At 41.8% G+C, this 19,399-nt stretch overlaps 1 protein-coding gene across 1 annotated transcript; it reads left to right on the forward strand.

Moving 5' to 3' along the window:
- The first annotated feature begins 122 nt into the window (after positions 1-122).
- Positions 123-14,462, forward strand: ZBTB8OS (zinc finger and BTB domain containing 8 opposite strand). Its single transcript, XM_040337027.1, has 7 exons — positions 123-311; positions 2,316-2,340; positions 6,440-6,561; positions 9,139-9,221; positions 9,300-9,352; positions 10,312-10,348; positions 13,776-14,462. The coding sequence occupies exons 1-7, from the start codon at positions 230-232 to the stop codon at positions 13,860-13,862; spliced, it is 489 nt and encodes a 162-aa protein (XP_040192961.1). The 5' UTR covers positions 123-229; the 3' UTR covers positions 13,863-14,462.
- Positions 14,463-19,399: the final 4,937 nt, after the last annotated feature.

The raw sequence follows: 19,399 nt of genomic DNA on the forward strand, positions 1-19,399 counted from the left end.
GAAATTAACGCCTTTTTTTTAGTGCCCTACACGGAACAGCCTTGCTCCAGGTCTTATTCATTCGCCTTGGACGGGCCCGCGACATATACGCGGCAAATGCTCATTATAAGACGTCCCCGTTCCATAAACGTGAAAGAACATGGCAGCCGCGTGAAGCGCAACCCGGAAGTGATGTACATGACAGGAAGTTCCGGGATCCCGGAAGTGAGTTCTTCGCAACAGTCCAGCCATGGATGAACGTTATTATACAATTACTAAGGAGCAGACTGCCGTGAAAGCAAAGTACCCGGCTGTCAACAAGAAGCATGAATGTGGGTATCTGTCTTCTGTACAAAGGAATAAGGGGGGATAAAGTAAAGCTGTTTTTTTCCATGGTGGCTAGGTTTGACAACTCATCCCATTAATGCAGGACACATGAATTACATAGGTTCTGAGGATAATGTAAGGCACCAAGTGAGTTTAATTGCCACAGAACCTGTGTAATTCATATGGGTTCTGTTTAAAAAGAATGTAAAAGAAGGTAAAGCATAATGGGCTAGTATGCATTGCATACTAGCCCATTATATGTCACTTGCCTGTGACGTCCCCGCTGGCGGGGAGCATCCATCTTCACCCCTCTTCCTTCTGGGGCCGCAAACTCCAGCTCTGTGACTGGCCGTGGTTGCGTGACTTCACTCCCACACATGTGCACAGGAGCGGTCAGTCACGGCATCACCTCTTTAGAAACAGCACGATCTGCCCTTTCTAAAGTGCGCATTCGCCATAGACATTGGCACACGGTTTTCTTGTAAATATCTCCTAAACCGTGGAAGTTTAGGAGATATTTCCAGCACCTACAGGTAAGCCTTAATATAGGCTTACCTGCAGGTAAAAGTGGTTGTACAGGGTGTACAACCACTTTAAAGAGATGAGACAACCCTAAGGGCATAGCAACATGTTCACATCAAAACTTATCTACAGGCATTTGGTAGCTTTACTCTCGCTCTGTTTGTCTTGATTACCGATGTCACCAGGGCTAAAAGTGATAGAAAAATCAACATTGTGTGTTGTCATCAAAACAGGAACAGAGGGAAAATCATCTGTTCTGGGTACAACTGTGAACTTTCTTAATTTCAGAGATATTTTCTTTCACTTCCTGTTGTGTCTATAGGAAAGAAAGTTAACACCTTCCCGCCCAGCCTATAGCAGAATGACAGCCTGACGGTGACTTTACCATCCTGACCGGACGTCATATGACGTCCTTCCCGCCGCTCGTGCACGCAGCATGGCAAACGGTGGTGAGCGGTTTCCTTCTGTGTCTAATCACAGCCGATCACATGTAAACAAATGTTGGTTATCGGCATTTACTTTCCTCTGCTTTGTCAGTGTCTGAGGAAAGGAAAGCCAATAATCGGCTTTCCAGTTACAGGGGACATTTACACTGATAATCAGAGCACTGATCATCAGTGCAGCGTCCGCCTCATCAGCGCACATCGATAAAGAAGGACAATTTATTATTTGCAAAATTTATTATTGTATGACAAAAATAAAGAAAAGGGTATTTTTTTAAAATGTTCAGTTTTGTTTGCTTGGCAAAAAATAAAAAAACCCAGTGGTGATTAAAGCGAAGGTCCCACTCGCATTGTCTTCTGTGTGTGTCCCAGAAGACAGCCGCCCATTCACAAAGCACCACGCAACTCGCGCATGCGCAGTAGAAAAAAGGCAGTGAAGCCGCAAGTGAGGATGGCAGCATCGGGACACGATCCGAAGGACGGATCGGCCTCTGGGGGGGCAACATCGCAGGTGTGCAGGGCAGGTAAGTGTCCTTATTAAAAATCAGCAGCTACAGTGTTTGTAGCTGCTGACTTTTAAAAAATTAATGGCTGGAACACCGCTTTAATGCATTCTCTGCACGTGCCGAGCTGCATGCTCGGATAAGGGTCTGGTATGGACTTTGCGGGGGGGGCACACACCATTTTTTTTTTTTTTTCATTTTGGGGTTGGGGGTTCCCTCCGAATCCATACTAAACCCTATGGACCTGGATGGGGACCCCACGCAGTTTTTTTCCACACTGGGGAAATGGGGGTTTCTTCCGTCTTAAAAACGGAGCTTAGCTTGGCTTAACAGAGATGGATGTCAGCGGATTATCATCCGCTAACGTTCGCTGTCCCCAAGAGATACATGTGTGTCCATTTTTCATCCGTCAATGGATGGATGAAAGACGGACATACAGAACGCCCATGTGAAAGGGTCTTTCGAGTTTGTTGGTAACCATTTTTCATTTTTACCTAGACTAGAGTAAGGTGTACTAAGTCCTTTTTGTTTTGTCTTTCAGATTTGGATCACACTGCAGATGTTCAGTATGTACCCTTTCTTTTTATCATACCTCCTTTTTAAATCTTTCATCTTGAATGTCTTCTCCAACATACCTAAATAGCCGAACTCTTGGCAGTTGTTAGATGATCAACAAAACATATAATTGGGGGTTTCTCACGTTTGGCTGCAAAGGTGGAAATACACTTTAGAGGGCCGCTATAGCTAAAAATATTGTCTTCTGGTAACTGTATAGGGTTTATACCTATAATAGTATTCTGTATATGTATTATTTTATTTATTTATGTTATTCACATTTAAATCAATCTTTTCAGCATAATGGGCAGTTACAAAGGTTGGGAAAAGCCATAAAACACTGTCAGGGGTGTCTAAAACACTGCTGCATGATTTCTCTGCAGAAAGAACAGTGTTGCTGACCTGGTAAAGGAAGTTGGAAAAATACTACTGGCAGGATTAATGGGGGATAAAACTATGTTATAGGAGTGACTGCTAGCCACAGACCACACCATACAGTGCCTTGAAAAAGTATTCATACATACCCTTTGAAATTCATTTTGGCATGTTACAACCAAAAACGTAAATGGATTTTTATGCGATAGACCAACACAAAGTGGCACATAATTGTGAAGTGGAAGGAAAATAATAAATGGTTTTCATTTTTTTTTTTTTTTTTTTTTTACAAATATCTGAAAAGTGTAGCGTACATTTGTATCCTGCCTCCTTTACTCTGATACACCTAACTAAAATTTAGTGAAACCAATTGCCCTCAGAAGTCACCTAATTAACAGCATCATGAATAATAATAATGATGAAGAAGTTTAAAGCAGGGTTAGGTATTAAAAAAATATCCCAAGCTTTGAACATCTCACGGAGCACTGTTCAATCCATCATCTGAAAATGGAAAGAGTATGGCACAACTGCAAACCTACCAAGACATGGCCGTCCACCTTAACTGACAGGCCGGGCAAATCAGAGAAGCAACCAAGAGGCCCATGGTAACTCTGGAGGAGCTGCAGAGATCCACAGCTCAGGTGGGAGAATCTGTCCACAGGACAACTATTAGTCGTGCACTTAAAAAAATTGGCCTTTATGTAAGAGTGGTAAGAAGTATGAAAGTGAGGGCTGATCATGAAGATGCAACTGGCACTTAAATGTAAACATACAACCTCCAAGCAAACAATATAATCAACAAAAGTGCAGTGCCAAAGAGATTAAAAGTATAAAAAGTCCATAATAATCAAGTCCAAAGTGAATCCAAAATATACAAAGTTAACTGATAACTTCCAGGAATCCATAAGGACAGTACAATGTGCCAAAACACTCACCAAAAAGTGAATATAAAAGTGCCTGAATTTCCATTATAAACTGTAGTGCTCCTTAGTGGCGACAACCCTTCACCAACCATATGCACTCACCAGAGGTAAGACCTTTTTAAAAGCCTTGTATCAGTATCCTGAAGCTTTGAAAACCTTTCATTCGGAGTGGTGGGCGAATGGGGAGAGCATCACAGGAGACTAGCGCTAGTAAAAAAAATCTCACGCAGAGGAGCCCAAAAAAGATTATATGGTATAGCATTTATTAAAAACTTGCTGCAGCATAAAAAAAAAGCATATGAAAGTCAAAAAATTTACAAAAAAGATTGCCGCCACCTCTGTGTATGGTAAAGGCATCAGTGCGTAGGCCCTTTTCGACGCGTTTCGTGCAATAACACGTTATCAAGGGTTCTACCTGTCACTGGCATGATACAGGACACTTCCTTTTTATAACCAAACATCAGGAAATTCCGATAAATCATGACCGGACGTGGCGCTGCCACCATCTTGCCGCAGACCGGCATTTTCTGTGTGACTAGGTCTTAAAATAGAAAACTGGAAATACCGTGTCTGCCATTTTGTTGTAGTCTCAGACAAATATATAATGTCTGTGACTGCAACAAAATGGCGGATTATATTAATAATATCGTATGTAGATCTTAAACGGATCAAAGCCTTAATGTAAAAACCTAGATGCAATATTAATCCAGTCATTACAGATATTCAGCCTAAGTCCAGTGTATATCATGGGTTGCACATTCAAAGGTAATGATGATGCAAAATAAAAAAAAAAGTGAACCGCATTAATATAAATAAGTATTTTTTTTAATAAATACTACACCATATAATAATCATTTTTGGGCTCCTCTGCGTGAGCTTTTTTACTTGGTGCTGGTCTCCTGTGATGCTCTCCCCATTTGCCCCCCACTCCAGATGAAAGGATGTCAAGCTTCAGAATACAAGGCTTTTAAATGTCTCTACATCTGAGTGTATGATTAGTGAAGGGTTGTCGCCACTAAGGAGCACTACAGCTTATATTGGAAATTCAGGCACTTTTTTATATTCACTTTCCGGTGGAGTTCCTGGAATTTCAATACAGTTATCTTTGTATATTTTGGATTCACTTGAAACTTGATTATTTTGGATGTTTTATACTTTTAATCTCTTCAGTGCTGCACTTTTGTTGATTATAATGTGGAAGAGGGTGCCAAAATTTAACTTTTTGGCCTAAAAGCAAAATGCTGCGTGTGGCGGAAAACTAACACTGCACATCACTATGAACACACCGACCCCACCGTGCAACATGGTGGTGGCAGCATTATGTTGTGGGGATGCTTTTCATAACAGCAGGGACAGGGAAGCTGGTCAGTTGATGGGAAGATGGATGAAGCCAAATACAGGGCAATCTCAGAAGCAAATCTGTTAGGCCATTGACACGATCAATCTATCCGAAGAGAACGGTCCGAAAGAACCGTTCTCATCGGTCAACCGATGAAGCTGACTGATGGTCTGATGTGCCTACACACCATCAGTTAAAAAAACGATCGTGTCAGAACGCGGTGACGTAAAACACAACGACGTGCAGAGAAAAATTAAGTTCAATGCTTCCAAGCATGCGTCGACTTGATTCTAAGCATGCGCGGGTTTGTAACCGATGCTTTTGCGTACTAACCATCAGTTTTGACCTATCGGTTAGGTGTCCATCGGTTCAATTTTAAAGCAAGTTCTCTTTTTTCTGGACCGAAGGACAATTGACCGATGGGGCGTACACATGGTCGGTTTGGACCGATGAAACTGAACTTCAGTCCGTTTTCATCAGTTTTGTCCGATCGTGTGTACAAGGCCTTAGAGTCTGCAAAAGACCTGAGACTGGGGCAGAGGTTCACCTTCCAGCAGGACAACGACCCTAAACCTACAGCCAGAGCTACAATGGAATGGTTTTTAGATCAAAGCATATTCATGTGTTAGAATGGTCCAGCCAAATTCCAGACCTAAATCCAATTGAGAATCTGTGGCAAGACTTGAAAATTGCTGTTCACAGACGCTCTTCATCCAATTTGACGAGCTTGATCTATTTTGCTAAGAATAGGCAAAAATTTCACTCTAGATGTGCAAAGCTGCTAGACACATACCCAAAAAGACTTGAAGCTATAATTGCAGCATGCCACACTTTTCAGACATTTATTTGTAAAAAAAAAAAAAAATTGAAAACCATTTATCATTTTCCTTCAACTTCACAATTATGTGCCACTTTGTGTTGGTATATCACATACAATCCCAATAAAACACATTTACGTTTTTGGTTGTAACATGACAGAATGAGGACAATGTCAAGGGGTATGAATACTTTTTCCACTGAATGCCATTTTTAATTGTGTCCACTTTCTAGCTGTCATTCTTGTTCCAGGATAGTTATTCAGAAGGTATCAAAAATCCAGAGACAGGCACACAGTTAGTATTCCTGGGTAGAGGTCAGCAGTGGCAGCCCTCAAATGGACAGGTTTCCATTTTGAATTCTCACAGGTTAACTGGATCCTGGCCCAGCAGATTAGGTTTGGGCTTTTTTTTTTTTTTTTTTTTTTTTCTTGCTTTCTTTACCCCAACCACACACAGGAAACAAATGGCAAAACCCTGTTCTATTAGCAGGCACAGTAGTAGCTTGAATCAAGAGGATATACTTAAAGGGCTTTCCACTCTTGTAAGGTGGAAATTCATGTGATGTCTTCTAAAGGTTTCATAAATAGAACCAAGAATTTTAGCCAAAAATATAGTTGATGTTGGTCTACTAATACATGCTTTCTTGTGTCTGCAGGTTACACGCATGGGGAGATACTTTAGAAGAAGCTTTTGAGCAATGTGCTATGGCAATGTTTGGATATATGACCGACATTGAGACTGTAGAACCCATAGACACAGTAGAGGTGGAAATTGAAGGTGAGGCTGTCCAAAATATTTTTTATATCGAGTAATATTTTTACAGTGAGTGAGAAACTTATATAGCACTACACATGCGAAATGGCGCTTGGTATCCATTTCCTACTATTTTTTGCCTTCAGAATAGATGGGGTTTGAGTTTTTTTCTGAAGGCCTGATAATTCACCTACATTCGGATGCTGGTTGCTAAAGCGTTCCATAGTCGAGGTCCTCGGACTGCGAATCGTCGTTATCCTTTGGACTTGAATCGGGCCTTGGGTATTTGGAGTAGATTTTAGTTGGTAGATCGGAGGACGCGGTTTGGGTTATGACCTTTTAATTTTTTGCATAGATATTGGGGTGCACTCTTTTGTACACATTTATGCATCAGGCAGAGTGCCTTAAACGTGATTTGATCTTTTACGGGCAGCCAGTGAAGGGACCTAAGGGAGGGAGAGATTGATTCCCAGTTTTTTTTTCCTGTTACAAGTCGTGCCGCCGTATTCTGGACGACTTGTAGACGCGCAACTTGGTATTTTGGGAGTCTGAGGTAAAGGGCGTTTGCATAGTCGAGTCTGCTATGTTTTCTTTTGGGATAAAGGGAATACGTCTACGTAGTAGGTGCAGCAGATGGTGGGATCCGCTGACTACTGAACTTATTTGTGCATCCATTGTCATGTCGGAGTCAAAAGCGACTCCAAGACTTTTGACTTTGGTGCTAGGAGTGATAGTATTGTCCCAAAATGGGCAGGGGCATCCATGTTGTTGTAGCGAGTCTTTTCCTGTTGGTGTGGAACAGAAGGAGTTCTGTTTTTGAGCCATTGAGTTTAAGATAACTATCCGTCATCCAATTCTCTATCAGTGCTGTGCAAAAGTTTTAGGCAGGTGTAAAAAAAAAAAACGGCTGTAAACTAAGAAAGCTTTCAGAAATATAAGTGTTAATAGTTAATTGAAAAAATGAACAGAAGAGAAATTGGTCACACCAAATATTGCTTTGATTATCTTGGAGAACTAACCAACGATTATAACTTACTTCTGTGGATGTAAGCTGTCTCAGATCCTTCTGTGTCTCCATGTAATCCCAGACAGACTCAATGAGATTGAGATCAGCATCACTTCCAGGACTCCTTGTTCTTTTTTTTTTTTTTTTTTTTTTTTTTTTTTTTATGCTGAGGATAGTTCTTAATGACATTGGCTGTATTTTTGGCCTGTTGTCCGGCTGCAGAATAAATTTGGGGCCAATCATGCACCTCCCTGATGGTAAGACTTGATGGATATGTATCTTCCTGTATTTTCTCAGCACTGAGGGCACCATTGATCCTGTCCAACTTTCTAACTCCATTTGGAGAAATGCAGCCCCAAACTTGCAAGGAACCTCAACCATACTTCACTGTTGCCTTCAGCCCTTCACGAACAAATATTTGAAATTTTGACTTGTCAGTCCAGAGTATCTGCTGCCATTTTTCTGCACCCCAGTTCCTATGTTTTTGTGCATAGTTGGGTCACTTAGCCCTTTTTCCACCTCAAAGGTACCTTTTTGGCTGTAATTTTTCCACTTCTGGTCAGACTTCTCCATACAGGAGATTGGTATACCCGGGCACCACTGTTTTCTGCCAGTTCTGTATTGATGGACATCTTCAATGTCAAAGGGAAGTAAACATAATGGGGTTGATTTACTAAAGGCAAATCCACTTTGCGCTACAAGTGCACTTGGAAGTGCAGTCGCTGTAAATCTGCGGGGAAGATCTGAAATGAGGGGAAGCTCTGCGGATTTTATCATCCAATCATGTGCAAGCTAAAATGCTGTTTTCTATTTTTATTGCATGTCCCCTTCGGATCTAAAGCGACTGCACTTCCAAGTGCACTTGTAGTGCAAAGTGGATTTGCCTTTAGTAAATAAACCCCAATGTGTCTTTCATCTGCTGCATTAAGTTTCCTTGGCTGACCACTGTGCTCCTCAACGTTGGCCGATTCGTTGTGCTTCTTCAAAAGAGCTTGAACAGCACATCTTGATTCCTGGTCCTCTTTGAAATCTTTGCCTGTGAGAGATCTTGCTGATGCAGTATAACTATCTTGTGTCTTGCTGCTGTGCTCGGTCTTGCCATGGTGTATGACCTGTGATCTGAAGCTGTCTTCCAACAACCTTACCTTAGTAGCAGAGCTTGGCTGTTCCTCACCCAGTTTTAAGCCTCCTACACAACTGTTTCTGTTTCAGTTCATGACTGTGTTTCAACCAACATATGAAATTGATGATTATTAGCACCTGCTTGGTATAATTGGTTAATCATACACCTGACTCTAATCCTACAAAATTCCAGCCTTTGTGCAAATGTACAAATTAATGCTGGTTTCAAGCCAATGGGTATTCACACCGAATATTGGTTTGATCTAGATTTTTCTTCTGTTTGCTCAATTTGCATTTTGTAAATTGATAAAAATGAACAAATTGTATATTTTTGGAAGCATTCTTGCTTTACAGCATTTATTCACACCTGCCTAAAACTTGTGCGCAGTACTGTACATCCCAAATGTTCTGTGCAGAAATTGGGTATGCTAAGCCATTCAAAAACCTTGTTTGACTTTTATTTTCTTTCTTAGGGGGAGACCTGATTTCACTTCTTTACAATTTTCTGGATGCGTGGCTATATAAATTTAGTGCCGACCAGTACTTTGTTCCCCGGGTGAGATATTTCTTCATGCTGTAAAATCCATAATGATATTCTGCCTTCTGAAAATTAATGTCTTTCTTCTTTATGCAGGAGGTAAAGGTGCTGCACATAGATCGTATGAGTTTTAAAATCCGTTCTATTGGGTAAGGGTTTTTTTTTTTTTTTTTTTCCAACAAACAAATGTATCGATAATGCCTTGTACACATGGTCAGACTTTTGACCATGCAAAAGTCTGCTGTGAGTTCTTTGGAAGTCCAACGGAAAGATAGAGAACAGGTTCTCTAAAAAAAAAAGTCAGACGGAGGCCAGACTTTCCAGGGGGAAAAAAGCCTGTCTGACTTTTTTTTATTTCTCGGACACTCGCCGTGTGTACGAGGCATAACAGTTGCTGAGACTTGGTTAGTTGGTAGGTCAATAAATGTATTAAGCTTTGACAGTATGAGGACTCTAGGAAGGAGTTAAATAATAATAAAAAAAGAGCTATGCCAGGAATGCAATTTCTACTTGAAATCCATTTTCATGCACTGAACGTCATAGAGTGTCAGACTAAATAGCAAGAGATGCCATTCAAACCAACCCGATGCTAATGAGATGTGTGGCCTCAGGCAGCACTGCCCAAGCCATGCCCCCTGACGTGTTGTGCCGCCACTGGGGCTTGGTTACAAAGGGTTTTTATTTTGTTGGTGTGAACAGAACCTAAACCTGTGTGTACTGCAGGTGGGCCGACAGAAGCTGGCCGTTTGGCCAGCTTCTGTCAAAGGGGCATGACCGAAAAAAGTCTGCTGATCAGCACTCTCGGCTAATGGCTGAGAGCGCTGACTGGAGTGTTCTGGCAGGGAGGCTGTCCCCCTGTAAGAACACCATAGAACAGCAGGGAAGATTGCTGTACTAACATTGGATAGTTAATACAGCAGCTTCTCCCGAACGGTCAATTTTTGTATTTCTATCAGCCCTGCTGTGTTGAACGAGAAAAGAACTACTAGTTTGTACTAGGCTTAACTCTAATCTGCTGCAAGTGAGCAATTCAAAATCTGAGCATAATGTTACAAAAAGTATTTTTGTTAAAAATATTTTCTTTTTTCTTTTTTTTATTCTTCTATAGGTGGGGGGAAGAGTTCAATTTGTCCAAACACCCCCAGGTAAGTGTTCCTAATCTGCTTTATAAAACTGTAGATTTTTTTTTGGATGTAAGATAATACAGTCGGTGCCGTGGGGATATTCTGGCACACTCGTAACACTATTGCCTCTGCACCCAAATATTGCAAAAAACAAACTTTTTTGAATGTAATGTTTGTTTTCATTTCTTTTTTTTTTAATAAATAAATAAATTATATATATATATGTTTGTGTGTGTGTGTATATGTATGTATGTATGTATGTGTGTGTGTGTATATATATAAATATTTTGTGTGTTAAAAAAAAAACAGATTGAGTTACCCTCCAATTCTCATAATAAACTGAAGTCCAGCTGAGAACTAAAGGCCCGTTTCCATACTGACCTAGATTTTTTTCCATAGGGCTTAAGTGAGTACTTGCCTACGCTCATTACCCATGGACCATTTAAGCCTTTATCAACTCGCTACACTCAATCAAATCTGTTCAGGGGGGTCTCAACTCCCTCTCTCATTTCTATGCTTTGCTGACAAACCAGGGGACATGGTCGACTTAACTTTTTTACAGTGGGAAGATGACCTTCGAGTTACCTTCTGTCAACCTCCGAAAGACAAAACTTTTTTTTTTGCAAATAAAGCTTCCCTGGCAAGCAAATATCAGGAGGGAGGTTATAAACTTCTCACCCAGTGGTACATAACCCCTGCCAAGCTGCATAGAATACAGTGCCTTGAAAAAGTATACCCCCCTAGAAATTTTCCAAATCTTGCCATGTTAAAACTATAAAAACGTAAATGTATTTTATTGGGATTTTATGTGATATACCAACACACTATCTGAAAAGTGTGGTGTGAATTTGTATTTAGGCCCCCTGAGTCAATACTTTGTAGAACCACCTCTCGCTGCAATTACAGCTGCAAGTCCTTTTGGGGATGTCTCTACCAGCTTTGCACATCTAGAGAGTGGCCTTTTTGCCTATTTTTCTCTGCAAAATAGCTCAAGCTCTGTCAGATTGTATGGAGAGCGTCTGTGAACAGGAATTTAAGTCTTGTCACAGATTCTCATTTGGATTTCAGTCTGGACTCTGATTGGGCCATTCTAACACATAAATATGCTTTTAAATTCCATTGTAGCTCTGGCTGTATGTTTAGGGTCGTTGTCTTGCTGGAGGGAGAACCTCTGCCCCAGTCAAGTCTTTTGTCAAGTCAAGTCTTTTGCAGCCTCAAACAGGTTTTCTTCTAAGATTGCCCTGTATTTGGCTCCATCCATCTTCCCATCAACTCTGACCAGCTTCCCTGTCCCTGCTTGAAGAAAAGCATCCCCACAACAGGATGCTGCCACCACCATGTTTCACAGTGGGATTGTGTGTTCATGGTGATGTGCAGTGTTAGTTTTTCACCACACATTTTTCTTTTAGGCCAAAAAGTAAAAATTTTGGTCTCATCTGACCAGAGCACCTTCTTCCACATGTTTGCTGTGTCCCCCACATGGCTTCTCACAAACTGATACAAGATTACACGTTGTAGGATAATACTCGGTAGCCGATGGTTTATTTGATAGCTGACCTAGCAGCCATTTGTGTACTAGCTTAGATGGGATGTGCGTATTGTAATGCTTGTTTTTTGTAATGTTTTATTCGCTGCCCTATGTTTATTTCCTTGACTGCTAAATAAACAATTGAAAAAAAATAGATGCCCTTACACTCTTGTTAACCACTTCCGGACTGCCGCATGCTGATATATATGTCGGCTGTTTGAAGAGGAATATTGTTATGGCCAGATGCCATAACCATGGTATCCTCTCATTCAGCGGGCGGTCCGGTTTACGATAATCGTGGTCTCTGTGGTGGATTCGCCACAAGTTTACTGTTATCGATGGCATGAGAGGCCCACTCCACCCCCCCCCCCCGCCACTTACCGGAGCCATTGGCAGCGCCGGAGGTGATCGGATCCTCTCACGTCAGTGGCATGGAGACGAGTGAGGGTAAGGTGGCCCCCACCCATCTCCATACCACTGCAGGTCGGAAGCGGCTTCGAAAATTGTTGCATTTTAGTGTGGAGCAAGGACAATTATTCGAGCCCGAGACATCCTCTGTAACTCAAAATATGCAACCTGTAGAATTTTTTAAATGTCGCCTATGGAGATTTTTAAGGGTAAAAGTTTGTCGCCATTCCACAAGCGGGTGCAGTTTTGAAGCGGACATGTTGGGTATTTTACGCATTACGTTATCTTTCACAATCTAAAAAAAAAAAATTCTAGCAAAAAAAATGTTTTAACTTGTAAACAACAAATCTCCAGAAAGAGGCTCAGTCCTTAAAGCGGAGTTCCACCCTAAAAATGAACTTTCTATTTACAGCTTGCCTTTAATGTAAAAACAAAATACATTTTTTACTAACTTCTATCTGGCTTTTGCTAGGCAGATTTCATAATCTGCCTAGTTCCTGGTCCTATGTGGTTCAACTTCCTGTCTTAAGAACCCATTGCCTCCTGGTAAATGACACTCATTTCCCAGGAGTCTCTGGGCATTACTGTGCCTAAAAATCGCCCAGCATGCACCTCTCCCTGAAAACCAGGAAGAAAAAGGAACTGGGCTTCACAGGCCCACACATATGATGGTTACGGCCACAACAAGCTGGAGGATATAAGACAAGTGTTTGCAATGATTTCTGGAACGATTAATATGTTTTAGGGACTATTTAATGTGATTCATTTTAGCTTGCAAAAAAAAAATGATGCCCGGAACCCCGCTTTAAATGATTAGTAATACCTGTTGCTGTTGTATGTAAAGGTACATATTAAAATGAGCACACCTGGGATGGTGGGGTTGGAGCACGGGGTCACTTTCTTCTTCCTCTATTGTCTTTACTTTCTCTTATCTTCTTTTTTCTTTTCCCTTTCCCTTTTTCTGTCCTTTCCTTGTTATTATAATGAGGTGAGAGTCATCTAATTTTTTGCTCCCTAACCTCTGCGTAGTGAGTATTTCTACGGAATGTATTCTGATCTCAGGGAGTGGGGGGGAGATCTTACCACACAGCCACTTACCCCGATTTGCTTATATATGCAGCAGTTAGTTGATGCGTCTAAAATATATGTTTGTCTAAATAATTCTTTATGGATGACTGTTGTTGATCTTTAACGGTTGGAGGATCTATTTCTAAATGTCACAAGGTAGTGGATCCAGCCCATGTGTGAAAATTCAAATGAGCTTTGAAGTCATTGTTAAGGATGAAGATGTCTTACTTACTCCGCTTCATAATGATTCTAGTTTGTAACTTGGCTGTAATGGAGGTTTCCATTCATTGTTAGGATGACTAAGGACTTTACTTACATTTTGTATTTCTTTTCTTTGTAAAAAATTCAATAAAAAACATTGAAACGAAAATGAGCACACCTCAGTGCATACAACTACAAGTGTAATTATAAGTGTTCTTATTCTCTATTTTATTCTATTGACAGGGTACTGAGGTGAAGGCTATTACATATTCAGCCATGCAGATCTGTGAAGATGACAAGCCTGAAGTTTTTGTCATCATTGATATTTAACTTGTGGATCATTACATTTAAAGCAAAATTCCAGGGGGTGGGGATTTCTGACTATTTTTTGCTGTGCACAAATCTCAAAAGATGGTTATTTTAGGCCCAGATGACTGCTGTAGAAGGTAAAAAAAATATTTATTTAATTCTCACCAGCTATTGCTATCGGCACAAAACTTCTGATGTTTCGACTTTGGTACAGTAAAGAGCTTGTGTAGTTTACCTTCCCTTTTCTCTCTACTTGTCTATTCACAAAACGCCTTGCTTTTTGTTCAGAATACAAAATGTTTTGTGAAAGGAGAGGTAAATGACAGGATGCCCTCACTGTGCGAAGAACTGTGACTCTCGGCAGCAGCACAAGAAGTTTAGTGCTCACAGTAGTATCTGGCTTAAATGAAATCGTTTTTATTTTTCCTTGGAGTTCTGCTTTAAAGTGAAGCTTTGAGAGCTCACAAATAAAGACTTATAAAATCCAAAGAAAAAACGTAAGAAAAGTGTTTCAATGTTCTCGGTAATTGGCTGCTTCCTGAAGGCTCCAGTCATGTCAACGTTTTCACTGCTTCCTCCTAGAAAATCTAAGGCCCAGATTCACGTAGAATCCCGGCGGCGTAACGTATCGTAGATACGTTACACCGCCGCAAGTTTTCATCGCAAGTGCCTGATTGTCAAAGCACTTGCATGAAAACTTACGCTGGCGGCCTCCGGCGTAAGCCCGCGTAATTCAAAGGGGCGTGTGCCATTTAAATTAGGCGCGCTCCCGCGCCGGACCTACTGCGCATGCTCCGTTTTGAAATTCCCGACGTGCTTTGCGCGAAGTGACGTCATTTTTTCGAACGGCGACGTGCGTAGCGTACTTTTGTATTCCCGGACGTCTTACGCAAGAACAAAAATTTTTTACATTTCGACGCGGCCATACTTTATACAGCACTTACGTGTGCTGTGTAAAGTTAGGGCAGCTTAAACGACGACTAACTTTGCGACGGGAAACTAGACTAGCAGCGACCGCGAAAAACCGTTGTGGATCGCCGTAACTACTAATTTGCATACCCGACGCTGGTTTACGACGCAAACTCCCCCCAGCAGCGGCCGAGGTATTGCATCCTAAGATCCGACAGTGTAATTCAATTACACCTTTTGGATCTTAGGGCTAACTATGCGTAACTTGCGTAACTGATTCTATGAATCAGTCGCATAGTTAGGGAGACCCTAAAACAGAGATACGACGGCGTATCAGGAGATACGCCGTCGTATCTCTTTTGTGAATCTGGGCCTAAGTACTTATAATCCTGTGGAAATGCACTCCAGGACAGGAGGGGGTGAAGAGCTTCCAGAGAAGCAGACCTTGCATTTTCATGCACACCTGCACTGACAAACCTATGGGCTGCCATTGCTGACATCTGAAAAATGTAGTCTCCTGGCTGTCTCTGGCTTCAATACTTTGAGTTACTAACCTAAGAACAAGCATGCAGCAGGTGAAGTCAAATCTACTGCTATGCAAACTTGTTCCAGTTTAGTATTGCAAAAATATTTAAAGCAAGAGAACCAGCGGGAAAGCTGTAGCAATTTTAAAAGAAAGCCAACAATGGCAGCCTCGGTGTTCCCCCCATGACAAGTATTCTTTAAAACTGCTGATTTTATTTTTTTTAATCTCTGAAGCAACTCCCATTTGGAAAGAAAGGAATACTCTGTCATGGAAATACTGTTTACATCCTAGCTGTCGCACTACAAGAATTATGTTGGTAGTTTGTATGATGCTTTTAAGTTTGTACTTTAAACCAGATTGTTTATTTTATTTTTGTAGCAGGTGTTGAATTCACTTGCTATTGGCAATGAAATATATGATATAGATTATATATTCTATATGAATGATTTATAAATAAAAGTATTTTTCACCAACTGCATACAGAATCTTCTTTTTTCTTTTTTTTTTTTTGTGTTATCATGCACAAAGCAAAATATCTAATGCCATATTCACACTGGTATGTTGTTTAAGGCAGCCTGTAACAGCTTGGCAATTCAGGTTTTAATCAACATACACTTATTTTTCTTCAACAGTGCACCGCAATGCAGGTGGATCATGTGTGTTGTGGTGCAGTGTCCCTTAAAAATGGGAATAATGTACATTTCTGTGAATGAATACAAAGCTTCCTCTAACTGGCTGAGGTGGAGTGGCAGGCTAATGACATCACCCTCTCCGACTCGGCCAATCAGAGAAAGCTTCTTCTTTGTATTCTGTGAATAAAAAAAAAGTTGCCTGTGAATGGCTAAGTGCCACTCAGACCGACTCTGATTGTTTCGGTGTGAGACGTGAAGTCTCTGTCTCATTCGGAACTGTGTACTGTATGTAGCTAAAGCTACATGCAGCACATACAGTGCTTGGAGACACTGCGGAACTTAGTGAAGGAAATAGATCATTTGGACCAGTGATAGGAAACATGGAAATTGGCTTTAAACCTGACTTTTTTAACAGCAGTGGAATGATTGTCAGGGTTTCTTCCTCACGCTGCTGGCTATTGTGAAACCAATAGAATACACTGGCAGTAATAGGAGACCATTATGTAAGGATATAAATAAGAGGGGAACTACACTGCCTTGAAAGTATTCACACCCCTTGAAATGTTCCACAATTTCTGATGTTGCAATCAAAAATGCAAATGTATTAGATTGGTGCCCCTTTGCTCCTCCATCCTAAATCTGATCTACTCCCCTGGCATTCGCTTACCTTAACCTGGTTTGGCTGCTGTAGTGCCCTCAAGATGACCTAAGGTACTGTATCTGCTACAGCCGCTCCCCTGTTCGCCTCCCCCTGCTATTTTTTAAACAGGTGAGTTCTATGTTTAGAGATTTTTGTATGGTCCCACCGAAGACCTCGCGTTAAGGTTCAACTTCTTCATCTTGAAGCCTTGGGGAGGGGTTGGCCCAGATGTACAGGCCTACTACAGAGCAGTACACCTCACAAGGTTAGTGGCCTGGCACTAACTAGATGACATGAAGAGTTGGCCATGCATAATCTCTCAGTTGCCGAAGGCTCTCTGTGATCATCCTACCCTTGGCAGCACGTTGGTCGCTAGGGATGCTTTTTGACACTCTTCTGTGTCACTATTGCCTTCTCTTATGGTGCCTATACTGGGTAATCCACAATTTGAATCGGGCCTTCAGAGCCCTCTGGTTTCGAATGGCCGCCTTCATTTTTGTGACTTTACAGGACCTGAGAGTCGTCTCTCTTCTGTCGGAGAGGTGGCGACTGACCCTTCACTAGACTTCTGGAGCAATCTCCAGTTACGTCATTTTCTTCACCGGTGTTCGTGTTCACTGGGTATACTTTGCCAGCTTACAGAACCATTGCCACTAGAGTTCAAGAGACTTGTCACAAGATCATGACTTGTTGATAAGGGGTACCTACTACTCTGCACTGCTGTTTTTCTCAGGTCCTTAGTACGTGCTGACGATGCAGCAATGCTGAGGGAACGATGCTACATATTTTCTGGGATTGTCCCAAACTTGGGCCTTTCTGGTGTGAAGTGATCTGTACTGTCAAGCACTTGACGAACGTTGATTTGGAGGGAAACCCTGCGGCATGCTTGTTACATCTATTGAAACAACCTATAAAGAAATATAAGGCTTCTCTTACAATTAAGCTACTGAATGCTGCTAAGGCATGCATCCCCCTGTGTTGGAGATCAGAGAACCCTTTATCAAAGTCCCAAGAGTTTTCCAAAGACTGTGAACTTAGGGATATGGAGGATCTTGCAGCTACCTTGAACAACCGGGAGGAGATCTTTCATGACACCTGGAGGCCTTGGCAGCATTTTGTATACACCGATGCCTATCTTCAGGAAGTCTCGCAACCTGGCTGACCTCCTGGACTTGACTTGGACCTCTGGATTCCTTGGGTGAGTGGCTCTGTCTAAATCGGTACTATTTCTTCTAACAAGGGACACCTGGCCCCTTAGTCATTCTCTTCCCCCAATGCCCCCTCCCACCCCTTTTACAGCTTTCTTTTTCTCTCTTGGTTGTCAATTGATTAAATACTGCATTTTCCCCTTTGTTTACCTGACTGTAAACTGCAACCTTATGTGGAAACCGACGCGAGTCACTGCGGGTGTCAATACATTGTTAATGATACCCCCAGATCGGTTCACAGATCGCAGTGTGAACTCGAACAGGAATCTGATCGCATAGGTGAGAACACCCACATGATCCGATTCTACTGCGGGGGGAAAAACAAGTCCCTGCACATTTTTTTTTTTTTTTTTTTTTTTTTTCTGTGCGAATCCAGTGCAAGTTTAGCCATACAACTGTGATTGAACTCGCATTGCTCAGACATTGCAGGTGATCATCACCTGCAGTGTGGGTGCGAATCACATGCAATGTCAGAGATCGCACTAGAGTGAACCCAGGCTAAAGTGGGGTTAGATTCAAAAAAATCCCAAGCTTTGACCATCTCATGGAGCACTGCAAACCTACCAAGACATGGCCATCCATCTAAAATTGACAGGCCGGGCAAGGAGAGCATTAATCCGAAAAAAGCCAAGAGGCCCATGGTAACTCTTGGGGAGCTGCAGTGATCCACAGCTCAGGTAAGAGACTCTGGCCACAGGACAACTATTATTCGTGCACTCCACAAATCTGTCCTTAATGGAAGAGTGACAAGAAGAAAGCCATAAGAAGTCCTGTTTGCAAGAAGCCATGTGGGGAACACAGCAAACATGTGGAAGAAGGTACTCTGGTCAGATTAAACCAAAATTTGACTTTTTGGCCTAAAAGAAAAACGTGGTGTGGGGGAATGCTAACCCTGAACACACCATCCCCACCGGGAAATATGATTGTGGCAGCATCGTGTTGTGGGGATGCTTTTCTTTAGCAGGGACAGGGAAGCTGGTCAGAGTTGATGGGAAGATGGATGGAGCCAAATACAGGGCAATCTTAAGGCCCATACACACGATATGATTTTCTGAAAACACTGGTCCGACAGACGTGTTTTGTTGGACAATCCGACCGTCTGTATGCTCCATCGGACAATTGTTGTCGGAATTTCAGACAACAAATGTTGGCTGTGCATGCTCTCAAATTTTGTGACAAAACATGGGTTCCCTCGGATTATCCAATCGTGTGTACACAAATCAGTCGGGCTAAAATCCAAAGTACAAACACGCATGCTCTGAACCAATGCTAAACATCAGACAACAATAGCAGAAGTTGCCCAAAGAGTGGCGGTAAAGAGCAGAATGTTGGCTGAAAATGTTCTGCCGCGTGTACGAGGCTTAAGAAGAAAACCTGTTTAAGTCTGCAAAAGACTGGGGACTGGTGTGGCGATTCCCCTTCCAGCAGGACGACTCCTCTAAATGTACAGCCAGAGCTACAATGGAATGGTTTTGACGCATATTCAGGTGTTTTAATGGCCCAAAGTTCAGCCCTAAATCCAATTGAGAATCTGTGGCAAGACTTGAAAATTGCTGTTCAGATGCTCTCCATCCAATCTGACAGAGCTTGAGCTATTTTGCACTCTCTAGCTGTGCAAAGCTGGTAGAGACATCCCCAAAAAG

Source organism: Rana temporaria, chromosome 2 (assembly GCF_905171775.1).
Source record: "Rana temporaria chromosome 2, aRanTem1.1, whole genome shotgun sequence".
NCBI classification, from domain to species: domain Eukaryota; kingdom Metazoa; phylum Chordata; class Amphibia; order Anura; family Ranidae; genus Rana; species Rana temporaria.